Consider the following 27963-nt stretch of genomic DNA (forward strand, 5'->3'; position numbering starts at 1 on the left):
CGAGTCTCCTTGTCAGCCTATCATAAAATACTAAAGTGCCATGTTAGGTTTTATGTTTACACACAAGTTCATAACCCAAACACACTATCATCTTATTCATCTAAGTCACCTTCCACAAGGGCCAAACTGGTTGTGATTCGTAAGTATGAGTGGGTGTTTTGATTGAGCCGAGTTTACTCCCTCAAGTTTCTAAAGGTCAAGGCGTGGATGACTCAGGTGTAGCTGCATAGGGAGCACAGTCTGGACCACAGACTGGCAGTTTCTTTTGATTGAAGTATTGTCTTTTGCTTTTTTGCAATAAATGTGTTATAACAAATCTCTCGCTGATCAGTCCAGCCGTTTGCGAGCTTAGCTAAAAATATAATTTCCCTCCTGCCTTTGGCCTGCTGAGATAATGGCTTAAATGAGTAGTTCACCCAAAAAATTACTTATTTTCTATCAATTGCACACCATGAAGCCTTGAATTCATGGATTTGTTTTTGTGGCATTCCTAAGACAATAATTTGATGACCGTGTGTATTTCCGGTAGGAGACAAATAATCTACTTTGTCTCCTACCGGCTAAGCTAAATTATTAGCTTAGAAATGGGACAAAAACAAAAAAGAATCCATGGATTCAAGGCTTCATAGGGTGTGCAATTGATAGAAAATAAGTAATTTTTTGGGTGAACTCCTCCTAATGGAAACTATTATGTCCATTGCCACCATGAACACCAGACATATCACTATGAACACAAAACCAGTCTTTTTTCAGAAAAATCACTATAAATGTCAATATAAAACGCATGGGAAAAAAAACTAAATGCGTGCATGCACTGCATAAGAAAGTTGACGCTGATGGTACAGCAGTTCGCGAGATTAGCCCCGGACGGACAGACAAACACACTTCTAGATTGCTTGCCTACTACAGATCCATGCCATATAGTCTGATCTGTCCCAACCGTTTCCACGAAGGACAGGTAAGACACAGCTCACCTGCTTAAACACTAGGCAGGTCTGTGTGTGCTGGCATTCCCCTTTTCTCGGCTCTCTTCCCTCCATTCCATTATGTCATTACTTCCATACTATCTATTCCAGGGGTCTTCAACAGGGGGTCAGGTAACATGTTTTGCTTTAACAAACATACAACTGAACACGCATCAACCAATTTTCCCATGTGCAAATACATAGTCAAGGATCAGAGAGGCCAGCGGTCATATCTGCAATTTAGTTTATGACCAAAGACAAATATCATAAAATTGATTTATTTATTTAGTTCAAGCAGGAACATACAAAAAGATACAAATGATTAATAAGCCAAGTAGCCAACAACAACAGTTACAACACACCAGTCACTTTTACAGTACAGAACATCAGCATTACAATGGCCCATGGCATGTACCCCTGTGTGTCCCCTATGTGGGAGTCAACTCAATCCAGGGAAATATCAGGTGCTGAAGACCTCCCCAGAGGGTGCACCGAATAGCCGCTCCCCTTTCTTATGGCACAGCTCAACCTCAATAGGCCCTCCAACACAATGCAACGTCACCTGCATTTAGATTTTTACGTACTCGTACACGCAGTGTACCGTGTACATGAGAGGATGGTGTGGAGATTGGTGTGCATAATGTTTTTTATTCCCTTCACTGAATGAGATGGATACAGGATAGGTGGGCACTAGGGACATCTGGGCACCTCGATGTAAAATTGGCTATTTTGTCCAAAAGGTTAAAAAATAAAATATTTGAAAAATGGTCCTAAGTATGTTAACCCATTAAGACCTGAGGCCGCTTCTAAAAAAAATCTAAATCCTAAAAGTTTTTCGGAAAAAAATAAAAAATCATTTTCGCGATTTTTCAAAAATAGCAGATCTACAAGCTCATAGCGCGGCACTCGAATAGCAAAGGAATCTAAAAATGACACAGGTTCAGGTCTTATGTATACTTGATGTGAAGATGCACGGTACATCATTATCAGACTTAATTTTGACCTTCAACTTCTCGTTTATGACCCAAAATGACTGGATATACAGGTTTTGTAGCAATTGTAGAAATATTAGACCTTACTTGTCGAATGTTTAAGCATGTTCTAATCATGTATACTTTTACTCCTTTTTTTAAAGGAAAAAAATGCCAATTTAACACCGAGGTGCCCACTCTTCCTTGGTGCCCACCTATCCTGTTACCAATTAGATGGTTGACTTGTTGACTGAAAACACAAGTGTGTGGCAGACGCAGCCACTGGATTTAAACATCACCATCCAAGTAGAATTACTCAAGACACACTGACCGACTCTGTCCCAGAGCAATGTGGGCCTTCTCAGATATTTAGATTCTAAATCTAAATACACACTTCTCTATCCTAATCAATACTCGTTTCCTAAACCATACATGAAACATAGTTTTGACAACAATACAAGTTGGACTTCACATCGCTCTTATAGCTACCATGCTCATAAGGGCAAAATGGCTGCTGTATCAATATGGTCAATGACTCTGTTATACATTGGTAGAACACAACAAGGCTGGAGTATGCTCAGAATATAAATAGTATTGATATACCACATGGGCATCTTCATGAGGTAATGGGGACACATCAGAAACAAACCATTTACATTATGCCCAAATCCAATCGCTTTCTTTTTGACCATTTGCGCTGAGCAAAAAAAAAAGGAAAATGGTAGTAGGACATCGGGTGTAACAGAATGGAATCGATCAACAGGCTTCCACGAGGAATAAATCGAATAAAACGTCTGCGTGAAAATGAAGCCATTACACGTGAACAGCATCCCATCATCATTGAGTGTCTGCTGGTAGGCAGATTTCCAGTAGTACTCGTATTAGTTGCTTTTCTAACTCATACACAGCGTTCCTATGGATCACAAGATTCTCAAATCTAGGTGGTAAAGTGGTGGAAAAGTACAAGATTGCACTTGCTCTTTATTTCTTTCTTTTAAAAGGAATCTGAGCAATATTTAAGTCCAGCAGTGGATTCTAGTATTTGCGGCAGGTTTACAGTTATTTCAGTCCAGTAATACAAAAGAAAATCCATATTTCAGTCTAATAAATCAGGCCAGTGAGAATGCAGTAGTGCCTGACATGTCCCTCATATCCACGTGTATAGTTGGCCTGTGACAGTAGGCAGAGAGGCATATCGTTGAATGCTGTTGTGCATGTATTTAGAACACATCATGACTTTCCATATCTCACAGTCCCAGTGAAGCCTTTAACAGAGATGCCATATCTTCAGGTATGGTGCCCTCTCCACCTGACAAGAAAATAATACTCATTTTATTTACTTGTTATCTGTTGGGTTGGGGTCCCCTGAACTTTCAGCCAACTGAGGAAGCCCCTCATTTGGCTGTACCTTATATCCAAATAATATACATAACCTGCAGAAAACATGGATCATTTCCTTAAAACTACTGTATAGATATCATGCTTATAAAAAGGGCCTGTGTGAACAGTTTTATTATTACAAATATAGTTTTCTCCCAATTTAGTAATATCCGAATCCCAATTCCCACTTCTACTGAAGATCCTTGTCATTGCTGACCCCTACTGGTTCGTTCCTTGGGTTCCAACACAGTGGTTCCCAAACTTTTTCCTCAGCCAACTGCGCAAATCGGTGAATTGACCATTTTCAGAGCTGAAGTGGTGTGATTTTCCCTGCCTGCATGCGTTTGGTATTTTGGGGACTGACACTCGCTGTGCACCGTATGTGGGAGAAGTGCAGTAGGGGATTTGTTTTGTGCAAATCAGCAGTGCACTGCAATTTTTGCCGCCTGCCTGCTTGGACCAGGTATAGCGAGATGCACGCTCGTCCATTGCTATTTTTGCACCCCCCCCCCCCCCCCCCACAATATTTTCTTTTACAAATAGCAGTTCTACAGTACAAGCGTCCCATCACACTGTGAGCTTTACACCTGTGCTCCCTGGCTGCCCATTAAAGTGTCAGGGTAATGAGAGTGAAACGGTCAGCCTTTACTTTGTAGTGACTCTCTCGGATCGCTTGATTATTTAGCTCAACGTCTAACCTGCTGTTGGCTGAGCAACATACAGTAGCCTTGCCATTTAGCTTAGCAGCTAACTTACGTAAAACCAGTGCTGCCGGCTCTGTACCAAGAGACTCGAGCTAAAGTGGCACAAAGCCTCAAACAAGCAGAGTGCATCTCATTAATGGGATGACCTTGCAGGCTTATGCAAAGGCTAAAATGTAATTTAGATTTTTTTTGCTTACTGTAAATCGCTCTGGATTAACACATTGAATGCCAATCGCGTAGATCTACGCGAACCTATTTAAAGCCGCAGCGTGCCAGTCGCGTAGATCTACGCGAACCGCCGATTCCCATTGATTTTGCCCCAGGTGCACTTTCCGAATTTTTTTGATCCATTTCCGTTTCCCGGTCGGAAACATAATTATTCGGGTTCCGGTTTTTTCGATCGTATCCGCTTCCTGTCTGGGATCCTGTTTAAAACTCGATTTTCTCGGTTGTTGTTTTTCTCCTCGCTGATCACCGTTTACCGTTGATCGGCTGTATCTTCAAGATGGCGGCACGGATTTGGAAACTATTTTCGCTGGCCGTTTCTCACGGATCCGCCGTGTGTTTAGAACCAAATGAACGCGCACTTTTAACTTATTTAGCGAGGTCTGTGGCGACATGAAAAAAACAAAAAAACAATAAAACGCTGGCACTGGTGAGTACATTATGAGATTAAACTCTGGCATGGAATGTGTTAAGAGCGTCTGCTAAATGCCTAAATTGTAATCACATGAACCATAGCATCCCTATTCTGAGAATGTCATAATAAGTGAACATTTGGAACATTTATCTTATACATTTCAAATATTGTAGACTTTATCGTGATACCGTATTGTGAGTTTTTGTAATGTTATTATTTACTCCATATTATCGGTTATATTTTTCTCTTTTGAATTAATATGTGCTCACGTCAATTTTCACACTGTGCCCACGTTGTCCCACCACGACATGTATCACTATCACAGTCACTATCGTGTTTGCATTGTAAAAGACAAGACAATATGCAATGCATGGTCTCACCCTCCTCTGCAGCAGTCATGTCTTGTTCCAGCTTCAGTTTCCTCTGTCCCATCCGCAGCATGGTGTCTTCTATAGTGTCCTTATGGATCAGCCTATATACCCTCACTGTCCTGAAACACACACACACACACACACACACACACACACACATCCCCATCAGGCTGTTGAACCCTATCGTTCCTATTCTGGACATGCCATAACAGGAAGGCAGAAATAGGCGAACATTCTGCAAAAAGAGCATATCTACATCAAGCTCATAATGCTCAGAGATTGGGTGCACAGGGGAAAAAGGGACGGTACAAAGTATATATACCCATGAGGTCGTAGTGCGTTTACTCATGACAGAGTCTGACTTTTGATTGAAAATCTTCTTCTCTTGCGTGGCCTACTATTAGTTTTCAAGGGTACTTGCATCGTTTTATGTTACTTGTAAACCATAATTGTTTTTATCAATACAAAAATATATGGTCTGTAAAGCCTAATTAATGCTTTGTTGCACATCAAAAATAGAGAAAGCGAGAAACTATCAGTTACCTTCGGCGAGTGACAACGTTGTCATTAAATTAAGCTGGAGTGAGTATGTGCTGGAATGTGCAAAGGGTTATATAAATCCCTGTATTATTACTTTGCATGTGGAAATGTGTGTCTGTTACCTGGTCTGGCCTAGACGGTGACACCTGTCCTCTGCCTGTTTGTCGTTGTAAGGGTTATAGTCGATGTCGTGTAGGATGACAACATTAGCTGTGGTCAAGTTGATACCCAGGCCACCAGCCTTCGTTGACAACAGGAACACAAAGATGTCGGGGTCTGTGTTGAAATCATCAATCAGCCCAATCCTGTAGGACAGAAAGAGTTGCTGTTCAAGTTAAGTTGAAAGCTTAATGGCAAAAAATCTTGTTTTGTTTTATTACAGTCCAGGACTATTCTTAATCATTATTATCTTGTGCATATTGTATTGCTGCTGTTGCAGTCTTTTCCACATAGAGGCACACAAACACACCAACCATCCTTAACTTCAATTGTTTGGCCGTTCATGGACCAAATGTCAGTACTCAATACATCTTGATGTAGTCACACTTCTTCTACACAGTTCAATGATGTGCCTGCATGATTTATACGTTATAATGTAAGAAAACCAACATATTTAATTAGATTTAAATAAAGTTTCAGTTCCAACACTGAAGAGATTCATTGTGTAGCTTTGATAGCCATTACCTTAGCTTGCTCTTTGAGCTCAGTGGTGTAGCAACACTACATTAATAAGTATAGTAAGATCACTGGATAGCACACGGAAATAACTGACAACTGGCAATTATTGCCAAATTAAGTGTCTACATCCAAAAGTATTTTTTTCCCCTACATTTTTTACCCCTTTTTCTCCCCAATTTAGTCGTTATGCCAATTGATTCCTCCCCACACACATTTCTGTGTCGTCACTGCCGTCGTATCCTACTGACTCACCTGCCAGTGAGGAGCCCCCACCAGGAGGACGTAGAGCCTTTGTCCTACTCCTCCCGCCCAACACTCCCCACTGACAGGTGCCGCCCCAGCCCGTAGGAGTACGTGCAATGACCAATATCACCCTCCACCGAACACCAATTGTGTTTGTGTAGACACTCGACAAAGCCGGATGCACCAACGGTGGATTTGAACCCAAAGGTCATTTCAATACGAATAAACTGGAGCACAGGTCTCCGTCAGGTAGGTTATTGTGGGCCAGCAATGTTGATGAATATGAAAAATCGGACAGATCCGTGTTGACCACATGACTATAGAGATAATGTGTACCGATTTGCGTGATGTTTGGACAAAATCTATAGGGGTAATATATAGAAAATAAAAGGCTGATGTGAAAAATGCAGGGCAAAGGTTTTTTCTTGACCTCTAGACCTCTTGACCACGCCAATCGGTCCAATTATAGGTTAAAACACAAATCGTCCTGTTATAGCGCCACCGTGAGGCTGATTTGAAACATTTCGGGTGGCATTTCTTCCTAGGCCTAGTGGGAATGTGCGTGTGAGGTTTCACAGCAATCGCATGATTTGAGGCATTTTGTTCAAAATGGAGACTTCGGAAGTTGATCTTAGCCAATCAGGATGGAATATGAAAAGTCGGATGGAGCCGTCTTGATCACATGACATTTGGACAAAATATGTAGGAGTAATATACATTTTTTTTTTGCAAAAATTGGCGCTATAACAGGCAGATTTTTTTTTTTCAAAAGCAGTGCATTTTCAGTTTAGTTTTCCTTTTTCCGGAAAACGTGTTTTCATTTTTACTTCAGTTTTTCATTGGCACAAATACAAATATATTTGATGCTCCAAGTAATTTAGTTCGAATGAATTTCTAACCTATTGTGTGAAGTTTGAATTGCTTTAAATCCATGTCTGACCTGTCTACAATGGGTGTCTGTCCATCCAGTCTGATGTAGCGATGTTTGAGGTGTCTCAGCAGTACCTCCACGATGTCCAGCATCATGGTGAACTGACTAAATAACACCACTCTATCTCCCTGTATGGTGAAAGAACAATTGTGTTGAACACATGCTAATGCATACATAAATGAACAAGAAATAAATGAACTCCGAAAAACACTTGACATCTCATTCTCAGTGAACTGTTGGTCACGCATTGAGAGCTTGTAGATTGGCTATTTTAACCGTTTTTGTGACAATAAAACAAAGTTTAATTTATACATATAAATAAACACACCTCATGTTTTTTATTAATCGTAAAAGTAATCGATAGGATAATCGCTAAGAAAAGAATTGATCGTAGCAGCCCTATACATAATCGACATAACCTCAGCTAAAATGTAGTCATTACCTTGTCCTTGAGGGAGGCCAGCAGTTCTGTGAGGTGATTAAACTTCCCAGAGTCAAAGATCAAGTGCTTTTCTAGCTGATAGGCGCTGACGGAGGTGTACTGCTGACACAGACCATGCAGCTCAAAGTCCGACATAACTTCCATGTCCTCTTGGATGAGAGCAGCGTCCGCATCATAGTGAGTTGGCTCCTGAAGACGGAGGGGGGGGAGAAGTATAGGGAAATAATTGGAGATGTTCCGTTAGCATCTTTTCCTTCCCGATACCGATGCCTGAAACTCGCATATCGGTTCATAGAGAATACTGATCAGATACCAATGCGAAAAAAAAAAAATCTGTATTACAATCCATTAATAATTGTTAAAATGCAGCCTCAAGTTACTCAAATTATAATGTAAATAGTAGAGAAGGGTATAAAACAGCACTTTAAAAAAATTCAATTAAGTATAAATGAAATACGTGACAAATTACGTTGTACAGGATCGGCATAGACTGGCATACTCACTGATACCAGCATTTTAGGCGGTATCAGCGGCTTTTCCAATACTGTATTGGTATCGCAACAAAATAGTTGTAGTGGAGTAAAAAATACAATATTTGAGGTGGAGTAGAAGTATAAAAATGAAATACTCAGCTTAAGTAAAAGTAACTCCAAACTGTACTTAACGACAGCACTTAAGTAAATATCCCTTGTTAATCTCCACCACTGGACACACCTACTGCATCCACATCACTTAAAGGCCCTTAACACTCATACAGGTCTTTTCAGTTACTCTAGCCTATAAGGATGCTACTAGGAGGGATTTCAGCCTACCCTTAGCAGTGCAACAAAACTAACAGAACTGTGATGGAGCAGTCAATCAAACCTAGATTGTGCACACCCATACAGCATATTTGTGGCTCACTGTATAGATGGTAGGGGGAGGGCACATGGCGTGACTTGTTAAAACCATTATTTGAAGTCATGAACCAGGTGATGCCACAAATACATTCTGAGAATGTATTTCACCAAGACGTTGGCAGGTGAGGACAGGTCAAACTCACCTTGAGCATGAGTTTGCTCATAACTTGCAGTTTCTCTGTGGTGTAGTACTGTCTATGAAGCAAAGGGTGGTTGGCCATCTTCCTTAACTGCATCATCACGTTACACAACTCCCGCTCTGTAGAGGGGTGCGAGAGGTAAGGAGGCAAGAAGAGGGATAAGAGTGTATGAAAAACCTTTATTATGTCAGGGTCTCCCCTAGGTATACATACAATTTGAGGCACAGCAACTCGTCCGATTTTCAGAGCCCCTTGGTTAATATTAAAATGAATGCATTAAATCAATAAAAAGTCTGCTTCACTTCTACCGTGTTTATTATTTTGATTAATCAGTTTTCCATATTACTTTGCATGTTCCTTTTCCAGTCATGTCGGTTATATATTAGTAAAATAACCACCCAGATGTTCTCTGTAAGATTAAGTGCTCTTTTACAAATTATGATCAATCTGACAGACTGCCTCAAAATGAGTTTCTCAAATTTTGTTGCAGATTTTGAAGGAAACCCAGCGTGTAAATTATAATACAGTGGATTATGGTGCAGTGTAGTTGAGTACATGATGCCTTACTCTCTCCAGTGGTCGACTTTTTGAGTTTCTCAAAGAGGCCCTTGTACAGAGCCTGTTGTTTCTCGCTCATGGGGCAGTACTCAGTAAACTCCTCTTTGGCTGGGAGCTGCTTCAGGACCTGGAAGAAAAAAAATCAACCACTTCTTTCACCTGTGACAATAAAGATTCTGAACCATGTACAAATGTGTTCATTTTTGTCAATAAAAACATCAATTATGAACCATAATTGGTCCATTGACCACGACTCATGGTATACTTGACATTACTGCCGACCATTTTCCAGATTTTCCTCACGACCATTTAATATAAGAGCCGCTCAGTCCATAGACATTTTTAAATCACTATTGAAGACCCATTTCTTTTCTCTGGCCTTTGAGCACAGCTAATCCGATACTCCACGACCACTGACTCTACCTCACTATTTTCTGATATGCACTTTTTTAATAGTTTTATTGCTGCATGCATTTTTTGTATCTTTATATTGTATTTTTGCATTGTATGTATTGTAACATTGTTTCTATTGCTGTGTTGTACATGTACAGCACTTTGGTTGGCGAAATGGGCTCTATATATATAACATTTTAGTTGAGAGCATATCATGGTTTGTTTGATTGTCAAGGTAGCCAATGGATGCATTCAGTATGGCATGAAAATTAGCTTGCAGAGACTTGAAACTTCCTTGACATCGATGTAGTAATCGATGATTTGGAAAGTCTAGCCCATACATTCAATATGTAATATAAATAGATAAGACAGGATTAATCAGGAACAGTACTGGCGGAGACCTGTGCTCCGAGGAGCACATTTTCTAGTTACATATATTTCACTTTGGCTATTACTTACACATTTATTACAGCATAATTAATAGCCTTTGAGTTAACAGATACCCCACTTTCTTTTTTTTACTCACCTCGCTCTTCACTCTTCGGAGCATAAATGGCTTCATGATCATTTTGGCCTGAACAATTCGGTCCCTCTCAAAAGCACTCTGCTCCTCGTGAGGTTTCTAACACAAAACACACACAGTCAGACACCAGCCTTTTGAAACTGTAAATTACAGGTATTGCCAATTGCCAATTGAAAATAAAGACAATTATAAAAACAAAGCTGAGTAACATCGGTCAGGTCATCTTGGTCAGAAGATCAAGTAAAATGAGTAAAGTTAAGAACAGTTGAATTACTGAAGGCAGTTTTTAACTCTCGATCAATTCAAGGGAAAGACTAACACTATGGGAAAAACTGTAATAGTTGCGAACGCGGAAGGAGGCACGGCTTCGCCGCGCCTCCGACCAAGTGGAGCTTACTATGTAACCGTGCTCGGGTTGTGTGTGTGTGTGTCTGTGTGCACTGCCTGTGTGCATGCACTGCCTGTGTGCAGCCGCCAGAGTGCGCCAGAGTGCAGGAATTTAGACAATGCTCTGATTAAAATGCCTGCAAAACACACACACAGTCAATGTTCTCTCCCCATCACGGTGAAATAACACGGATTACAAGTCCGTAAATACACAATATTTTCGAGCTGCGTTCGCTTCCAGCTTTCGCGCGTCTTACTTGTAATGAATAAAAATAATAATCGATAAACGCACAGTCTAGGCAGGAAATGTAATTGAAAATGTAATTGTAATTGAAAATCTTACACACTTACCTGGGAAAACATCTTGGTGAACTGTCTAGTGGAGCTGGAGAAATAAGAAGGCATGATGAAGTTTAACAGAGACATCAGTTCTAATAAGTTGTTCTGTACGGGAGTTCCTGTCAGCAGCAAACGATGCTCGGCCTGGAGTAGAGAGATAAAAAGAGAGATGGACAAGAGAGAGGGATTAAGAGAGAGAGCTCAAATGTAAAATGCCATGCCGATAGCAAGGTGCACATGCCAATAAACATCAGTGTTCCGGTTCAGCAGTTGCGAGGGAGAAAGAGAAGATTTCCGTATGTGACATCACAAGAAACCGTTGAGTGGTAGGGTGGTAACTAACGTTAATTTCCATGAGGTTGCGGTAGCGGAGGGAGTTCATATTCTTCAACATGTGACCTTCGTCGAACACAGCGTACTTCAGACGCAGCTTCATGAAGAGACTGCGGTCACTTTGGTTCCCGCAGACCAAGTTGTACCTGTAAAACACCACAAGAAAGGATCAAAACCACAGCAATATAAAAACATAGCAGGCTGCATAAGACTAACTTTGATGTAAACACAGCTGCAGCTCATAAAATTGATAATGGGTGGGTGTGTTAGATTTGTTTTATCTACTGTAGTTTTCGGCCTGTACTGCAAAACTAAAAGCACTCACTGCTCCTAATAAATATAAATTTATAGTGACCAAAAATACCCCAAAGCAGTGGGGACCGAATCATTATTATTATTATTATTATAACTAAAATCAGCCTATAGGGTTTCATCATTTTCATCTTTATGATTTGTCTCCATAGTCTGCATGAACCACTGACTGCATGAAAACGGATGTTAACGTGCATACAGTCAGGGCAGGGTAATTGGCTGGAACTATTGATTACAATAACACGATGACGTATGATGTAAAACTAACTAAATGCAGTGAGAAATAAAATAACATTAATCACATGACACAATATACTGAGCCAGCTCTATACTCACGTGGTCACAATAACATTGAAATCCACTGCTCTGTCGAGGATATCATGCCTGATGTATCGACGGTCCTCCTGATTTCCTGTATGTACGTACACACAAATGTCGACTGAGCTTTGGTGTTCAAAGTTAATTCACATATTTGACAAACTCAAAAAGTCATCATAATCCTGTTAAAGCAATTTGACTGAATTTGAGCTGTGATTTAATAACCATAAACCATGGCAATGAAGTCTAATGCCTTTGTACTGTAGTAATAACAAACAAGGACAAAATGCCAACATCTAAGGTTAACTTCAACCTCCATGGAGGCCCATTTATGGAGGAGAGGATTAGAGTAAATGTTAAGGTTGAACCTTGTTTGTAAAGGCAGTTGGGGCCTACTTTATTTTCTTGTAATGAAATTGTTCCTTAATTGGGATGTGTCTAATTTTCATTTTGCCATATTTGGTCAACCCCCAAACTGTGATTTAATCACAATATTGACCACAAACGCCTGCACACCAAAACCGTTTCAAAGGTGCAGAAAAATAACAAACAAGTTAAACAGGACTAACACCAACTTTATTGGGTATTGGAAGATAGCTGGGTTTGGAGCATTCAAGTAAGTGTGCGAGTCCTACCTTCCCATTTATACAAATCTAAATAAGTCACACTATACAGTGACAACCAATGTTAGTGGTGCATTTTAAGAGTTGCCTGTTGCTTTGCAGTGTTATCCACTTTAAACCTGGTGTCCGTATTTTGGGCATGTCATTAAAGGCAAAAATATATTTTAACAGAAATACTGTTACTATTGTGCAATCACAAATAATAGTTTTTCTTATTCAGAAATCGGGTCAAAGAAGCATTTTACCATAATAGATCAGAACTTCTAGGGTTGGACACCATATCTTAAACTCCCGGACCCAGTTATCTGCAAGAAAGAGGGAATGAAATTAAAATGAGGTAAGGAACAAATCGTTGCTGTCGAGTGGCCGGATGGGAACCGTGAGGTTCCCAGTTCGATCCCGGGCTCCCCCAGTGTTAGTGTCGAAGTGTCCTTGAGCAAGACACTGAACCCCTAATTGCTCCCGATGAGCAGGTTGGTGCCTTGCATGGTTTCCTCCGCCATCGGTGTAAGAATGTGTGTGTGAATGGGTGAATGTAATGCACAATCTATGTAAAGCGCTTTGGATAAAAACACTATATAAATGCACCATTTACCAAACCCTTTATGTTCAAACCCTTTACTTTTCAGAAAATGGAAAAAATAACTTGTGTTCCAATGGATCCAATGTAGTTATTTTAAACTCTTGTTAATACTTTTCATTGATTAAATATTTATAAAACCCACAGACAGACTTGACCACTTTCAACCTGGCATGTCATAAGTAAATATTTTAAAAAAACGTTAAAAAAAACCCCACTTATCAATTTAACTAAATTGTGAAAATAGCAGATGCAAAGTGTTATTTAAGCTACTTTTGAAATTGACATGGGCATACAATAAGGTATAAAATAGCGTATTCAAGATGCACGGTTTTTGCCAAACAGTTAAAAAATAGTTTGAGCCTGTGGAAAATATTTGTATGACAAATGTATTGACAGACGTAAAGGAGACATACAGTGCTAGATAATAGCCAGTATATGTTGCTACATCAGATATTCGGTGTTTGATATTGACATTTTGTGGCAAATTGTGGCCTCTGCCCAAAATGTTAAATATGTTATCAAATGAGGTGTTGACAGAAACATGAATTGTGCCGTTTAAAAGTGTTTATTACCAAGTGTAGAGGAAGGCACAACGATGAGGTGAGGGCCTTCTATTCCACTTTCGTAGAGCTGGGCTAGGAACGCTATGGCCTGGATAGTCTTCCCCAAACCCTGACAATAGATTGCACGGAAGGAAGAGAAAGAAATAGCGAGGTGGTGGAAGAGAAAGTAGGTGGCGAGAAATACATAAAAGAGAGTCAATGCACAAAGAAGTGAACACATGCTCTTCATATCAAACACCTCCAGTATAAATGCTCTCTCCCCTCTGCCAAGCCTATGATAGCATACTGTATCTCTGACTCACTGCCCATCTCTCCTGTGCTCTGCTTGTATATTCACCTGTGGGGTGAATATACACCAAACACACACACACACCTCACATATTCATACAGTCAGGCCAAAACTCTCCACCACTTGAATAAAATAAAGAAATCTGAAATGTTGACATGCAGGTGTGATTGAAGATTACAAGTGCTTAGGTTGTCAAACTATGTTGACATGAAAGTATGATTGAAGATTACAAGTGCTTAGGTTGTCAAACTGTTAACTCATTCCCTGCCTAGAACGACTAAAACGACTTTTGTCCTTTAAGCCCTGTCTGCCAAGAACGACTAAAACGACTTTTAATTTTTTCAAAAAAAATATTTATTTATTTATTTTTTAACCCAAAGACCAAGGAGATATGATTTTTTGAAGATCTAGACTACCATCCACTTCCTTGTTAACTTAAAACTTAAACATTTTGTATCTCGGCTCCTGAGTACTTTTTTTTTTCAATGAAAAATCTCTGGCAGTTTGTCAAACGCAAAAAAAATAAAGTTCTGGCAGTGAATGAGTTAAGAGAGACAGAGAGCAAGTGAGCATTTGTGTCGGTACAGAGCCCTGAGCAGCTGTGTCCATACATATACATATTTGCGCACGTGCGTGTGATGTCTTACCATCTCATCAGCCAGTATGCCACTCAAATTGTGTTGGTTCAGTAAGAGCAGCCATTTCAGACCAATCATCTGATAGGGCTTCAGCTGCAATCTGACAAGACAATCAGGAGTCAAAGATCAGACAACAATGACAGGTCTTAGCAACAGCACCTTAGGGTGCTCGCATACACATGACAACTGAGTTGTGCTGCGATCAGCACCAAGTAGGGCCTAGGCCAGCTGATTCATCATCCCCATTTTGCCGCTTGTCATGTGTACACACCTATTGAACCCGTGAAGTGATACTAGACAGTAGACAATCAGCACATGGTGTTCATTAAACCACAACTACTATATATGGAACAGCTGTTTACATATAGGAGCCAGTTTTCCTTGATGAATAGAAATACTGAAAAAGTAAAAAAAAATCATGGCACAGTGGCTTTAAGTACAAAATGATGGTGATTTGGTGAAGTTATTTGAACCCAGACATTTTTAAATTGCAGTATTTAATATGAATCCCATCTGTGAATCTGTTGTGAGAAGGACGGGAAAAATACTATAAGACTTCCCAGTGCATTCTACTCCAGTGAAACACGCTTTTTCACATAGGCTGGTGGCGATTTTCCGAGGAACGATGCATCGCACGACGAAAGTGACATCAAAATGACCAAAAATATGTCACAAAGAACCTTCGCAGAGGGTATCGCTTACGTCTGTAAAAATGAATGGTCGCAGACACCTAGATAATTGCGTACTCCGATTTAGAGCATGTAGTATGTAACGAAGATAATAGGTAAACATCAACCCAAGTATCTGCAGTAACTATATCTACAGTAAATATAACATTCCATGCAACTAATGCTTAGCATCAATTAAAATGGAGTGAATTAGTGCAGAAGTCAATAGGAGATCACACAAGCAACCCATCAACAACCCATGTGATTGTTTGACCACTCGAGGCCAATTGTTCTCAACTAGAAGGCCGAACGTCTAGTACCCCACCCCCCAAAAGAAAATATCGTTTGGGGGTACAAAATCATGGGATAAAAAAAAATTAAGCATCTGGCAACATATGACTCTTATCAAAACAGTCAAAGAAGGTCCGCCCCCCCCCCCTTAGGGGTCCCTGGGGTCTCCAGGCCGTGACCTACAGACACGGCGAAGGAAAACTGTAAAGCCACAGCCACGCATGCAAGATGAACTCTGCAGCCGCACTGAGGCGCTCCAACACAAACACTCTGACATTAAGCTTCACACAACAAACATCAGCAGCACACACAACATTCACCACAATGACAAACAAATTACGTCCGCGCAAAAATAAGAGAGGATCGCTTATTTTGGGGTTCAAAAATCGTGGGAGCCCCAGCTAAATTATTGAGAGTTGGCCTAGTGCAAACTGGGTAGTCCTTGAAATCACTGCTCTAGGCTGTGTGTGTGTGTGTGTATGACTCACTTGCTATTGAGTATGCTGGGTTGTTTAGTCCCCCTTGTGCCATTCTCCATGACCTGAGTGACCTGTTTGAGCATTCTAGAGGACATGCTTTCACATTTGGACATGAGCCCATGGACCACCGCTCGCTCCTTGAGGACCACTCTGCAGCCAAACAGCATCTCCTCGCTCAGACCAGCCGCGTTATCAAAGGTCTCTTTCTGGGGAAGGAAAGGATACAGTGTTTCCATCTTGATTTCAGGCAGTGTCCATACATACAACCCAATAGTAAATCATGTGACAAACCATTCTAATGAAATAGAATGCTAAAAGCAATGCCAACATGGTAGCATGGAGGTCATGGATTGTTCAACTTATTTAGACCAAGATGGACCTTGGGTCGTGACAGTGCATCAGCAATTAAAGGGGTATTTCACTTCAAAACACTAACATCTACTCTGGCTTTTGTGTGCACAGTGCACACCAGACTATGTTTAAGTTGCTTGATTCAATATTTAGATATCTGATATTCATTTTATCAGACACATCGGCTCCAATATAAAAACCCATTGTAACTTTAAACTTAATTTTAACTGTTAAGACTCCTGGCGACTGATATTGACCTTCTAATGCATGAGGGGGCCGTGTTTTATTTATTTTTTACTTTGTTTATTGGATTTTCCACAGAAGCATTCAGCATCAAAAGTTGGTACTTGAACAGACACGGAAAAGCTTCCTCCTGTGCAATCCATCAAATACAAAAAATTACAGTAAACAGATTGAATTATCGGGGGGCCGTGTTTTTTAATTATTTTATTTAACGTGTTTTTTTGTTTTCCATTAACAAAAAATAAAAATAAAAAAGTAGGCTAAAGGACGGTGATAATGATCGTAAAACCCTGGTATGATTTTACCAATTTAAATAGCGAATCTACAAGCTCACAACACGTCATGCATTGTGCCTATAAATTACATTTGCACCTATAAATGACGCCTGATGACGCACAGTGCCCATACCCAAAATAGGAACGCCAAGGTTAAAGTGGTTACCACTTATAGTAATTATCAGCTAGATTGGAATCAATATGGTTTCCAGAATTTTAGGAACTCAAACAAATCTGACCCAATGTAGGCACAATAAGGCCAATTCAATTGTTTTTTTTTTTAAATAATTGTAATTATTCAATTGAACAAATGGTTGGCCTAGCACTGTTCCTTCAAAACTCCAAAGATTTTCATAGTTAGTAGAGATATACAAATATCAACTGATTCTATGATGACATCCACAAGGACAAAGGGAGGCTAAAATGAGTGAGGTTATGCTTTGCTTCAATTCTGTTCTGCTGACCCAAAATGTCAAGAAATGTCTCTGGAGTATAGTCATATGTCTACTGCACTCTGCAAATAAACCTCAAGTTAAACTTAACGGGTCATAAAGCCATTTGCCAGATGGTTGGTGCAATTCTTTCAGACTAAAACAGCACCTTTGTCTATTGATTGCTTGTGCAAACATATTTTTTTACCTGGGAACATGATCAGAAGGACGCCAATATGATGACATGTCTTTGATTTGAGCACAGACAAAAACATCAAGTTAGGCGTGTGTACACTTACACCATCATTGCATACTTGTCTGCACGTACACATACAAACAAACACACACACACACACACGTTCTCTTACCAGGCTCTCCCAGCTATCAAAGGGCCTCAGCTCCACAATCTTCCGGGCCTTCTTAAGAGAGCACCCAGAGATCATTGACAGCTCATCCAACGTCGCCTCCATGAAGAACTTGAGTATCTGTTCCTTAACAGATGATGACGACGACGACGACGACGACGACGACTTCCCGCTGGTCTCCGGTATAGAGTCCAGATCATCTTCAGAATCCTCAAACTCACTGCTAACTGCCTCGTCTTCCGAGTCCTCATCCGCGAAGTTCACTTGCTCATCGGAGGCGCGGGCCTTCCTCTTCCTCTCCTCTGCCTCTTTCTTGGCTATACTTGTCCCACTGGCGAATTTGGACAGCATCTTGGTTATAGTGGAGGAATAGAACTTGGTTGATGACTTGGAGGAGTTTAAGGAGGCGTTTAAGGAGGAGGAGGAGGATGGTGATGGTAAGTCAGAGCGTTTAGTGAGCCAGGTCGACAGACTGGACGTGCTGCTGTTCGCCAAGGCCTCTTTGACATGTTTGGAGTCTTTGTGGTGCTTCGTGTCCCTGCTCGACTTGTGCTCCTTTGATTTATTGGGTTTCTCTTCCTTGGACTCCGATGAACTTAAGTCAGCATCGTCTGTTAGTAAATAATTGCAGCAGTATTACTTGTCAGTTAATTTGAAGAATAATGCACATTATTTAGATATAGAGATATATAGATATATATAGATATATCTATAATTTTTCATCAAAGGTGAAGGCCCTACGGAATAAGTGGCAGTTCGGCACTTGTTATCAACATGTTATGTAGACGGTCACAATGTTATACCTTCTTTGACTGTTTTGATAAGAGTCATATGTTGCCTGATGCTTCAAAATGTTTTAGGCTTGCCTAACAGCAGATAAATTAATGTGTTGAAATAAATGGTTGGGGAACACTTAATTTGTGCAATTCAATTCCACATTTACAGAATGTCAATTAATTTTCAATGTGAGCAATGAAATTGCCTGTCATTCTGTGAAAATGGAATCCATATGGCCCTACACATGTGATTGGAGGCCAATGAAAGCCAATTCAAGATGAAAACCAGTTGTGTGTCCTGACCTGGGTCTGAGAACATTATCAGAGTCTCCAGAGCATCCTCATATATCCAGTCATGCTGCTGCAGCACGATCTTCAGCTCCTACACAGAACACAAAGAAAAAGCTCAATAAATGTCAAACAAAGTTGACAACAGGGCTCGAAATGAACTTTTTTCTCGGTAGCACAGGTGCTCCCAACTCCAAAGTCAAGAGCGTAAGCAAAGATCTTGGAATATAAAGTTATAAATGAATTGTACATTTAGTAACCCCACACAAAAGTGTATGTCCACCACACAATGTAGGCAATAGTAGAATAAAGAGTGTGCTTCTCTGCAAACATAAAGCATAGAATAAACAGTGTGTCTCTGTAGAAACGTTATGAGAAAAGAGAATGCAGGGAGAATCTATTTTATGACATTTCATAGGGTGAGGTGATATGGATAGAATGTAAGTCAATGCAATGTCCCGACAAGTTTGCATACCAACGTGCGCGTGCGATTGTGTGTGTGTTCTCACCTTTTTCTCCTGGTCAGGGAACTTTCTCTGTAATCGCTTGACCATAGCTTTCTGCTTCTCCGAGATCGGCTCTCCCTCTCCCTGCTCCTCATCCGTTTCCTCCTTCTGTCAAACAAGAACCCACTTCAACTACAGAAATGCGTGCAGTCATTCATGGGGTTGATCATTTTGTTCCATACATTATCATACATCATAATAGATTTCCGTCCTTTGTACCGTTTCTTAAGCAACTCACAGCCAGTCAGATTACTTCATTTTGGCCTTTGGTTTGGCTTGTATGGTTCAATTACTGCAGCCCAACCAGTCGTGGCAAACAAGGTTGAAGAGGTAAAAAATGTATATGATAAATATGATCGACCGATGGACATTTAAAATGCATGCTCCACTCATAGAACGCTCAGCTGAAAAGCAAATCAAGCGCTCCCTAAAGTGCTACCTATCAGGGCCTGAATTTCAGTGTGAGATTTTGTGGTCTTTTTTTATTGATCATTCCCACAAATTTAACATTTATAATGCAGGAGATTCCCGCACCCATCCACAGCTATGTTAATCATATAATCAGCAACGCGAATGCGCAAGGACTGGCTTAGGAGCGCCGTCTTCAGCCTTCCATGTGCTGTCTCTACCAGGCTACGAGGCCCCTTCCCCAGGCTAAAGCTTATTTTATACTTCACTGGACGACAGCATTGCACAACAAAAATATCAGATCTACAAGCTCATGACGCACATAGCTTGCCTATTTTCGGCGCAAGACAACACCATCGTGCGACATAGGAGGGAGAATGAGAGGTTGAGGAAGGGAAAGAGAGAGGGGATGGAGGGACAGAGAGCCTTATTTATAAAAGAAGTAACAATAGTAGGTGTCATGTCACTAATTCACAATGGCTACCTGTAAGACATGGTATTATCATATTAGTAGTAATCATACCACTGGTCTCATTTTCTTGCTAGGTTGTACCACATCACTGTCCTGGGAGCTGCTGGATTCCGCATGCCTTCTCTTTCTGCTTGATTCTGGAGCTGATATGAAAGATTAGGGGTTTAATACAATCTTACGCAACCACAACCATTATTTTCTTCCCAACTCTCAATTCTCGTCGATATAGGAATCAATTTCCAGCACGGAGTAAAAATAAAAAGGCTGATACGCTATACCCTCACAGGAGTGCATGCACTAGGACGCAAGGTGCAATATGTACGATTATCATCATGTTATCTACATATGAACAAGGTAACGATATGGGCAGTGCCTAATCTCAGTTCCTTAAAGATTGATGCAACATTTTCATTGGTTATTGACCATTTATCTTTCCAACTAATTGGAGCCTTCTTCAAGCTAGAGCAGCTAAAGATTAGTTGGTAATGTACAATACACTCATTACATTCATTGAAAGTATTCACTACATTCATTATTATGCCAGGCCCTTTTACCTTTGTTACAAGTGTTAATAGAAGTGTTTACGGTTTGGATTACTCACTCGTCATGACGCATGCAGCTATAGCGCCGTCCAAGGTGCTCGTGCTCGAAACAATCTGCACAAAAGTCAGGACAAGAAGGTCACAATAGTTCAAGATAACAAGAATGTGTTTTAAAGACACAGTGGTTCTCAAACCTTTTAATTTCAAGGACACCCATAACTCTCTGAGTTACAGACCTGTAAGGATCCATTTGCAAACCCCTCAAGGAACCCTGAAGGTCCCTAGACCTCACTTTGAGAACCACCGGACTAGTGAAGTGACAGTTCAGGGCGGGACAGTTCTGGAGAACCACTTATCCGGTAAGACTTGTCACACTCAGCACGGCACGGCACTTCCTTGCACACCCGCCAAGTGTCAAGTTAATTGGATGAATGGTTCTCGAGATAGGCAGTGTCAGAACTACAGAGATTCCTGAAATGTATAGATAGATGTATCAAGAACTACATTGCCTGCCATTATGTCAACAACTGCGTGGTTTTTAGACCATATTTGTAGTTGGGCGGCACATGATAAAGAGTATGCATGTTTTTTCTGAGTATGGAACCCATTTGTGAATGCAGCTGAAACGGTTAACAGAACAGGGGTTTGTTAAAGGACCATACCGGCATTCTGGCAAGTTAAGCTCATTGATGATGACTCACTATACTGTACATGACTAATGCTGACCATTTTCCAAAACGTATCGTAATTTGCTTGCTTTTCGAGGATGCCATTGGATTCCATTCATTTCAGTACAGTATGAAAATCAACTTGCAGAGATTTGAAACTAGCTTGAGATAGTTAAACCAACGCACAATTTTGTTGCGTGTTCATTTTTTGTCAAAGTTATATTATTGTTGGTTTAACGTATTCGAAGAGGTGGATTGATTTGAAAATCAGTCCAAAGATTGCTTTCCAAAGGAAATGTACTGTACAAATACAGTAGGTTTAGCAAACATTGACTAAAATATTCAGGTAGATTCGGTAATAGCTGTAAAAGCTTAAAATCTGACATAGTTCGGCCTCTTTTCATACAATAATTTGCTATGCTTACGCTACCCACACCTATATCATGTTATATTTTGTTAATGAAAGGTTATGTTTTTGAATGCTGGGTAAACATGAGAAGCACTCTCATATGGTATGTGGGGGTATGGTACATTAATTTTTAAACCAATACCTCCAACACTTCCTCTTTGCTCTTCTGAGGGAAGATTTCCAATATTTTGTTTACCCTTCCCTCAATCTCCGGCTCAACATCACATTTGGATGACTTTCTCACAGGTTCCCTGTGGAATGCAGACACGGTGAAACAAGTCATTACATTTGAAAATTATTTGACTCAAATGACATGCATCTTCAATAATATCTGAAGAAATTAAGCAATGCAACAGCAGACAGACATACAAACATTTACTCAATGTTAAGCCCAGTACACACCAATGATTTGCAACACAACGAGTTTCAACTTGTAACCAGTTGCAGAGGTCTGAATTTAACCGTTGCAGATCGGCCCAATTTTGGGATTCAAGTGGTTGCAGTTGCAACTGGTTGCATTGTGAATCATTGGTGTGGACTGGGCTTAAGTCCATTTTAAATGTCTCTCCACCAAAGGACTTTAGCTGACCCTTACTTGGCTCTGATGGTTAACGTTATTTTGGCATTTGGATCACGACGTTCTTCCTCATCTGTGTCACTATTAATAGTAATGACATCCTCAAGAGCCTGCACTCTTTGGAGATGCGACTTCATAGGTTTAACAGATGTCACTCGAGCTGTAAAACAATATGAGAAATGTGTTACAGATGATGCACTTATTACAGTAGGGCATCACCTACTTAGGAGGCAATTGAATTATTAGGAGAAGTGAGCAGACTATTTAGATAGTCGGTGGCTGCTCACCATTTCAATGTCATCAGGTGCACATTTCCATACGCACGGTGACATGAAATGATGTGTTTGACATCATTTTACAAAGTCAACATTTCAAAGAAATACACACAAGACATAGTGATCTCATATCAGAACAATGGGATTTAGGTTGAAAATCGATGAGGTTTCCCTTTAAAGCAGTTATTCTCAAAACTTTTAAAACCAACGTTTCGACCTAGCAAGGTCTTCTTCAGGGAAATGATTTCCCTGAAGAAGACCTTGCTAGGTCGTGGCTACGAGTGTGCGGCCTTTTCTTTACTGTCATACTTTAAATGTGAAACACTGTCATACTTTAAATGTGAAACATAAGTAATGTACAAACACCTCAAACCTGTAGGTACAGTTCTTGCTGATACAGTACATCTCGTCATAAATATACTGTATTGTAGTTACCCTCTGGGCCAGGACGGTCCTCCTCATCTGTGTCATCAATGACATCCTCAAAAACCACTCCTCTGTGATGCGACTTCTTAGGGCTTTTGACAGGCGCCACTCGAGCTGTAAAACGATACGAGAAATGTGATACAGATGCTCTTTTTACATCATTGCCTTAGGATGCAATTATTAGGAGCAGTGATAAGCCACTCAACACCGAATGTCAAATAAAGATGGAGGACAAAGATTTATAAACGGATAGCTAAAGAAACATTTCTAAATGTTTTATTACAAACACAAATGTTTGTTACTGCAATACTGAGTAACAAACTTGATTCAGCACCGCCTTGGGCACAACACAGCATGCAGGGGTTTAAAATCCCATAGCCCGAAGAAAGTACCAATCATTTAAAAATAGAAAAATCCCATAGCCCGAGGGTACAGAAAGACTTGCCCCCACCCGACAGCCCGTTTCACTAGGAAATGCGTCACGATATGGTCGCAAAAGGCCATTTATTTCAGCTAGTCTTTAAACATGAAACATACGCAAAGCACAAACACCTCAAACCTGCAGGCACTTATACAGTACATCTGTAGGGTTGCACCACCTGAACTTAAAGTAATACTAGGTAACGTTTTCAACAAAACTAAAGTTAAATTGTATATCTTTTGTCAGTGGCAAAAGTTTCACAACACCCACTCCATGAATTTCACCCCCGGAAGCCTTTTATTTATATATTTTCTATTGAAAGTGGACTGGGGGGGTTTTCCCGGGGAAATGACGTTCCTGGCCAACGTCATGACGTCGTGGCCGACGTCCCCAGGAACTACCGCAACGGTTTCCTGTTTGGCCAGGAACTACCGCGGTAATAGCAAAAAGGAACCTCACGCTGATGTTAAGAGAATGTAGGATTTGAAGATCGAAAAAGAACAGAAAAAGAAAGCACAGCTCATGGTAACTAATGCTCCACTGGCTAAGAGAAACGATCCGTAGATAGTATAAAACAATTAAAAGATCGCTTTTTGAAACGCTTCCGGCTTCCGGTGAAAACGAATGGAATTCTGGGTAATTGAGGATTACGGAAATTGTATGCAGTGACGGTAGTGACCAGCAGAGGTTGCTAAAAATCGTTATTTGGGATTCTGCATTGTATAACTTTAAGTTTAGTCCTAAGTTAGGGCGTCAAGTCCCTACTAGAAGGCAAGCTTAGTAGCAACTAGTTAGTTTGGAACTAGTGAGTTACAAAAATCTGTTGCACCACAACTATTTATGGCATAACTTAGTGCTGGTAGTACGTAGACGGTTCTTAAAATAATGTATAGTCACATAAAATGATGTCAGAGTAATCCGATCCAATGAACACAGGCGTAAATGGAGTGATAGCCTGATAAACACACTAATAATATATATTTAAGGGGGAGACAGAAAAGCGCATTACAGCCTTGATACTTTTTCCGTGCATAGCCCTACCACTCTGTGCACGTTTCATATCATGTATAAAATCTATATAAAACTTCCGTTTGTGAAATCGCTGCTGCGCGTACACGGGGCTAGTGCAACCCTGCGCACAACCCATGGTGGATTTGTTGATCCGTCTCTCTTGAAGCAGATACATCGCGTAAATGTCAACATAATAGCTATTTGGCTAAATAAATATACAATCACAATTCTAAGGTTATTTTGCAAAGTGCGTTAGTGAGGAGAGCATACATGTACTATAAGGAAAAGTGGGCACCTCAATGTAAAATTGGTCCAAAATGTAAAAAAAATTACTTACATTAAGACCATTTTTCTAATATTTAATTATTTTACATTTTGAACAAAATGGAACCTTTTACATTGAGGTGCCCACTCTTCCTTAGTGCCCAGTGCCCCTCTTCTTGTATCCTTTGCAGAATACGGATGGAAATTAGCATTCGCTAAATCCGGCATATTTACACTTAATAAATCATGTGTATTTCATCATATCTTAGTGTTCATTAATGTTCATGCATTGTCCCGACCAAATAAACAAATAAATATAGACTATAGAGTACTTAAGTCCTGACTTCAGATTATTTCCCCCATAGAAATTCACCATAGAGAAATCTTGGATTGCGCCAAACTGTAGAACTGTGTTCCAAAAATAAACAGATCACCCCGGCGATTCTGTCAGGTAGGTGACTCTGTGTCGTTTATGATATTGGGTTACGTTTGGACTGGATTTTGTTGTTGATAAAAGGAAAAATTAGTTTTAGCCAGTTAAGCTTCTATCCATATGAGTAAAATCTGCGGGTGATTTGTTGTTTGAATAGAGGGCACAAATCGCAATATAAAAATAGAAAGGATTGCCAAGTATATTTCACCAGTAATAACAACATTAATAATACATGGGATGGGTTACATTCACTTTGGGATGGTTACAATTTGTATTTTGTGATGTTTCTGGTACGGTGATGGGAAAAGTTTGTCTGGAGCCCTATAGTTACCCTTTGGGTCAGGACGTTCCTCCACATCCGAGTCACTATTGATAATGACTTCCTCAAACACCTTCTTGCTTTTGTCAGATCTCATTCGAGCTGTAAAATGATATGAGAAAAACAATATGAGAGGTGTGATACAGATGATGCACATATAACAGTAAGGAATTGCTTGCTTAGGAGGCAATAAATAGGTGGGCAGCGACTGAGCAGCACCCAGGGTGGTGTAGGAGGACACCCACATGAAAATGGGAAGAACATGCAAATTCCTCACAGAGGTCCCAATACGGTTCGAACCCACTCAACCCAGGAGTCCAGGACCTTCTTGCTGCGAGTGCTAACCACAGAAACACTGGGCCTGGGCAAATGATAGAGTGATGTAGCTGCAAGCATTCATGAAACAGAAGAAGTGCCAACTGTTTTTATTAAACGACAATAAACTCACCAAAATTACACATCTAAGGACACACATGGGTTATACTCAAGTCAAGGCATAGTTTTTATTTTTTTGTCCACCTTTGACATTTAATGAGCAACTTTCAGTCAAACTCTGTGCAGCCATTATTCTTTCTAAGTGTTTGTTTTGGGGAACGCTCGTTATAAAATGTCCTGCCCATGTGCAATTTTGTGGTATGCACTACGCAGGACATTGAGTGACTCAAAACTCAACGGACACTTTGAAAGAATCATGGCTGCACAGAGTTTGACAGTAACATGACAATAGGTGGATTTTTCTAAACAAAGCCTTGACAGAGACAAAGAGCATAACCCAAGCTGTCGCAGAGGAGCAATATTGGCAAGTTTATTATTGTCATTTAATACATTCAGATAGGACTTTTCCGTTTCATCAACGGGGCTGTCAATGGCAACTTAGACCTTTAATGTCAACCTTTAAAGGGATAGTTCACCCACAACATTACTTGTTTTTTTTTATCAATTACACATCCTGTTGGGAGTCTGGAGACTCTTTTGAGTCCGCGGGTCATCAAATTATTGGCTTAGGAATGCGACAAAAACAAAAAAAAACTCCACAACTTCAAGGCTCCATGGGGTGAGTAATCGATAGGAAATAATTTTGGGGTTTAACTATCCCTTTAAGTTGCTTGCAGCTATGTGTGTCCATCTACAAATCTATAGATATGTTAGCCTTGGATCACAAGATGGTCATCTGTCAAGACTGTCATATGATATATGACAGTCTCTTGTATCGAGGCTAGATGTGTTGAATAACAATTCTTAAGTTGCATGCATTGCACCTGTCCCCTCTGAGGTTATGTTGTGACATTACACACTCTACCAGACAGGCCAGGAGGCCAACTTTTTGTACACAGGCCACTGACTGCAGTCACTAGCCTGTGGACTAAATCTAATCAGATTACACTTTTACAATCACTGTTCTAGTGGGATTTACACAACAGAACGAGATCTCTCAGTAATGGATGGTCACCAGCGGTTAATGTAGACAGATACACTTAACCAGCCACAGTCAGACTCTACAGTAACAGCCCAGGCTGTGTGTTAGCCTTGGATCAAGACTATCAGATGTATTTTTTGTCAATTTTGACATTTGCATGTCTATGATCCGCAAGTAAAAGTCACACTCGATCAAATACATCTATGATAGTCTTGATCCCAGGCTAAGGCTGTGTGTGTTGGTAATTCCCCAGGGGCAAAGCGAGCCCACTAGCAGACAAGTTCACAGGCTAACTGTTAGCATTAGCGTCTCTGACTCCTCTGGTACACAGCTAGCTAGCAGGAAGTAAGCAGCTGTAGCGTTGTCTATGTGAACACGGTTCAATTTAATGTTACCTGGCTTATTCTCCTTCTCAGACTCTGGACTGCTGCCGTTCTGCTGCTGTTTGTTCGGAGTCTTGTCGAAACGAAAACGCTCCAAATTGAACAGACTCATTTCATAGACGTTCAGCAGCGGTGGCTCTTTCTCCCTTTCCGACTCCCTTTGTGTTCAAATTACGTATTTCTCTTCACTGACTGACTTCAATTCAATCAGAGCTGACTTCAATCTATTCTAGCTGGTGCAGCTAACAATGTAGCATCGGTGCTATAGCTTCACTAGCATTGCTGCTGCATGTGGTTTGTTGGCACTCTGGGAAAGGCTGTCGTTTCCTCCCTCGCTTACTAATAACTAATATTGACCAATCAATTAATAACGCAGAATGTTTTTTATCCAAGCCCTTCAGCCTGAAGTTGTGTTGAAATAGGAAATGCCGACTGTACTGTCTGTAGCTCCTTTCCCGCGAACTCCCACTGTCCCGGACGCTAACTCTATGCCCGGATGACG

At 40.5% G+C, this 27963-nt stretch overlaps 1 protein-coding gene across 3 annotated transcripts; it reads right to left on the bottom strand.

Moving 5' to 3' along the window:
* Positions 1–1227: 1227 nt before the first annotated feature.
* smarcad1a (SNF2 related chromatin remodeling ATPase with DExD box 1a) lies at positions 1228–27963 on the bottom strand. 3 transcript variants are annotated; one of them, XM_080434186.1, is made up of 25 exons: positions 27474–27963; positions 25674–25763; positions 23223–23327; positions 22531–22672; positions 22132–22186; positions 20918–20972; positions 20368–20459; positions 19440–19544; positions 18946–19024; positions 17870–18477; positions 16211–16407; positions 14773–14863; positions 13846–13945; positions 12936–12995; positions 12086–12161; positions 11448–11583; positions 11117–11248; positions 10382–10477; positions 9472–9589; positions 8908–9023; positions 7866–8054; positions 7433–7551; positions 5694–5876; positions 5041–5150; positions 1228–3245 (listed from the first exon to the last, which is right to left on the bottom strand). In XM_080434186.1, exons 1-25 carry the CDS (start codon positions 27571–27573, stop codon positions 3184–3186), a joined length of 3216 nt encoding a protein of 1071 aa, XP_080290312.1. In that variant the 5' UTR covers positions 27574–27963; the 3' UTR covers positions 1228–3183. The 3 variants fall into 3 exon arrangements, with proteins under 3 accessions (XP_080290312.1, XP_080290311.1, XP_080290313.1); XM_080434185.1 differs by having other exon boundaries at positions 22078–22186; positions 27474–27962; XM_080434187.1 differs by lacking the exons at positions 25674–25763; positions 27474–27963 and having other exon boundaries at positions 22078–22186; positions 23154–23234.

The sequence above is a fragment of the Gymnoscopelus braueri genome (genome assembly GCF_963280865.1).
Source record: "Gymnoscopelus braueri genome assembly, chromosome: 7".
NCBI classification, from domain to species: Eukaryota; Metazoa; Chordata; class Actinopteri; order Myctophiformes; family Myctophidae; genus Gymnoscopelus; species Gymnoscopelus braueri.

Coding starts and splice junctions, on each gene's coding strand:
- smarcad1a (XM_080434185.1), bottom strand. CDS start 27,573: ATGAGTCTGTTCAATTTGGAGCGTTTTCGTTTCGACAAGACTCCGAAC. Junction 16,408..17,869: donor TTGATAGCTGGGAGAGCCTG/GTAAGAGAACGT, acceptor TTCCTTCCCCAG/AAAGAGACCTTTGATAACGC. Junction 14,864..16,210: donor CCCAGCATACTCAATAGCAA/GTGAGTCATACA, acceptor TTGTCTTGTCAG/ATTGCAGCTGAAGCCCTATC.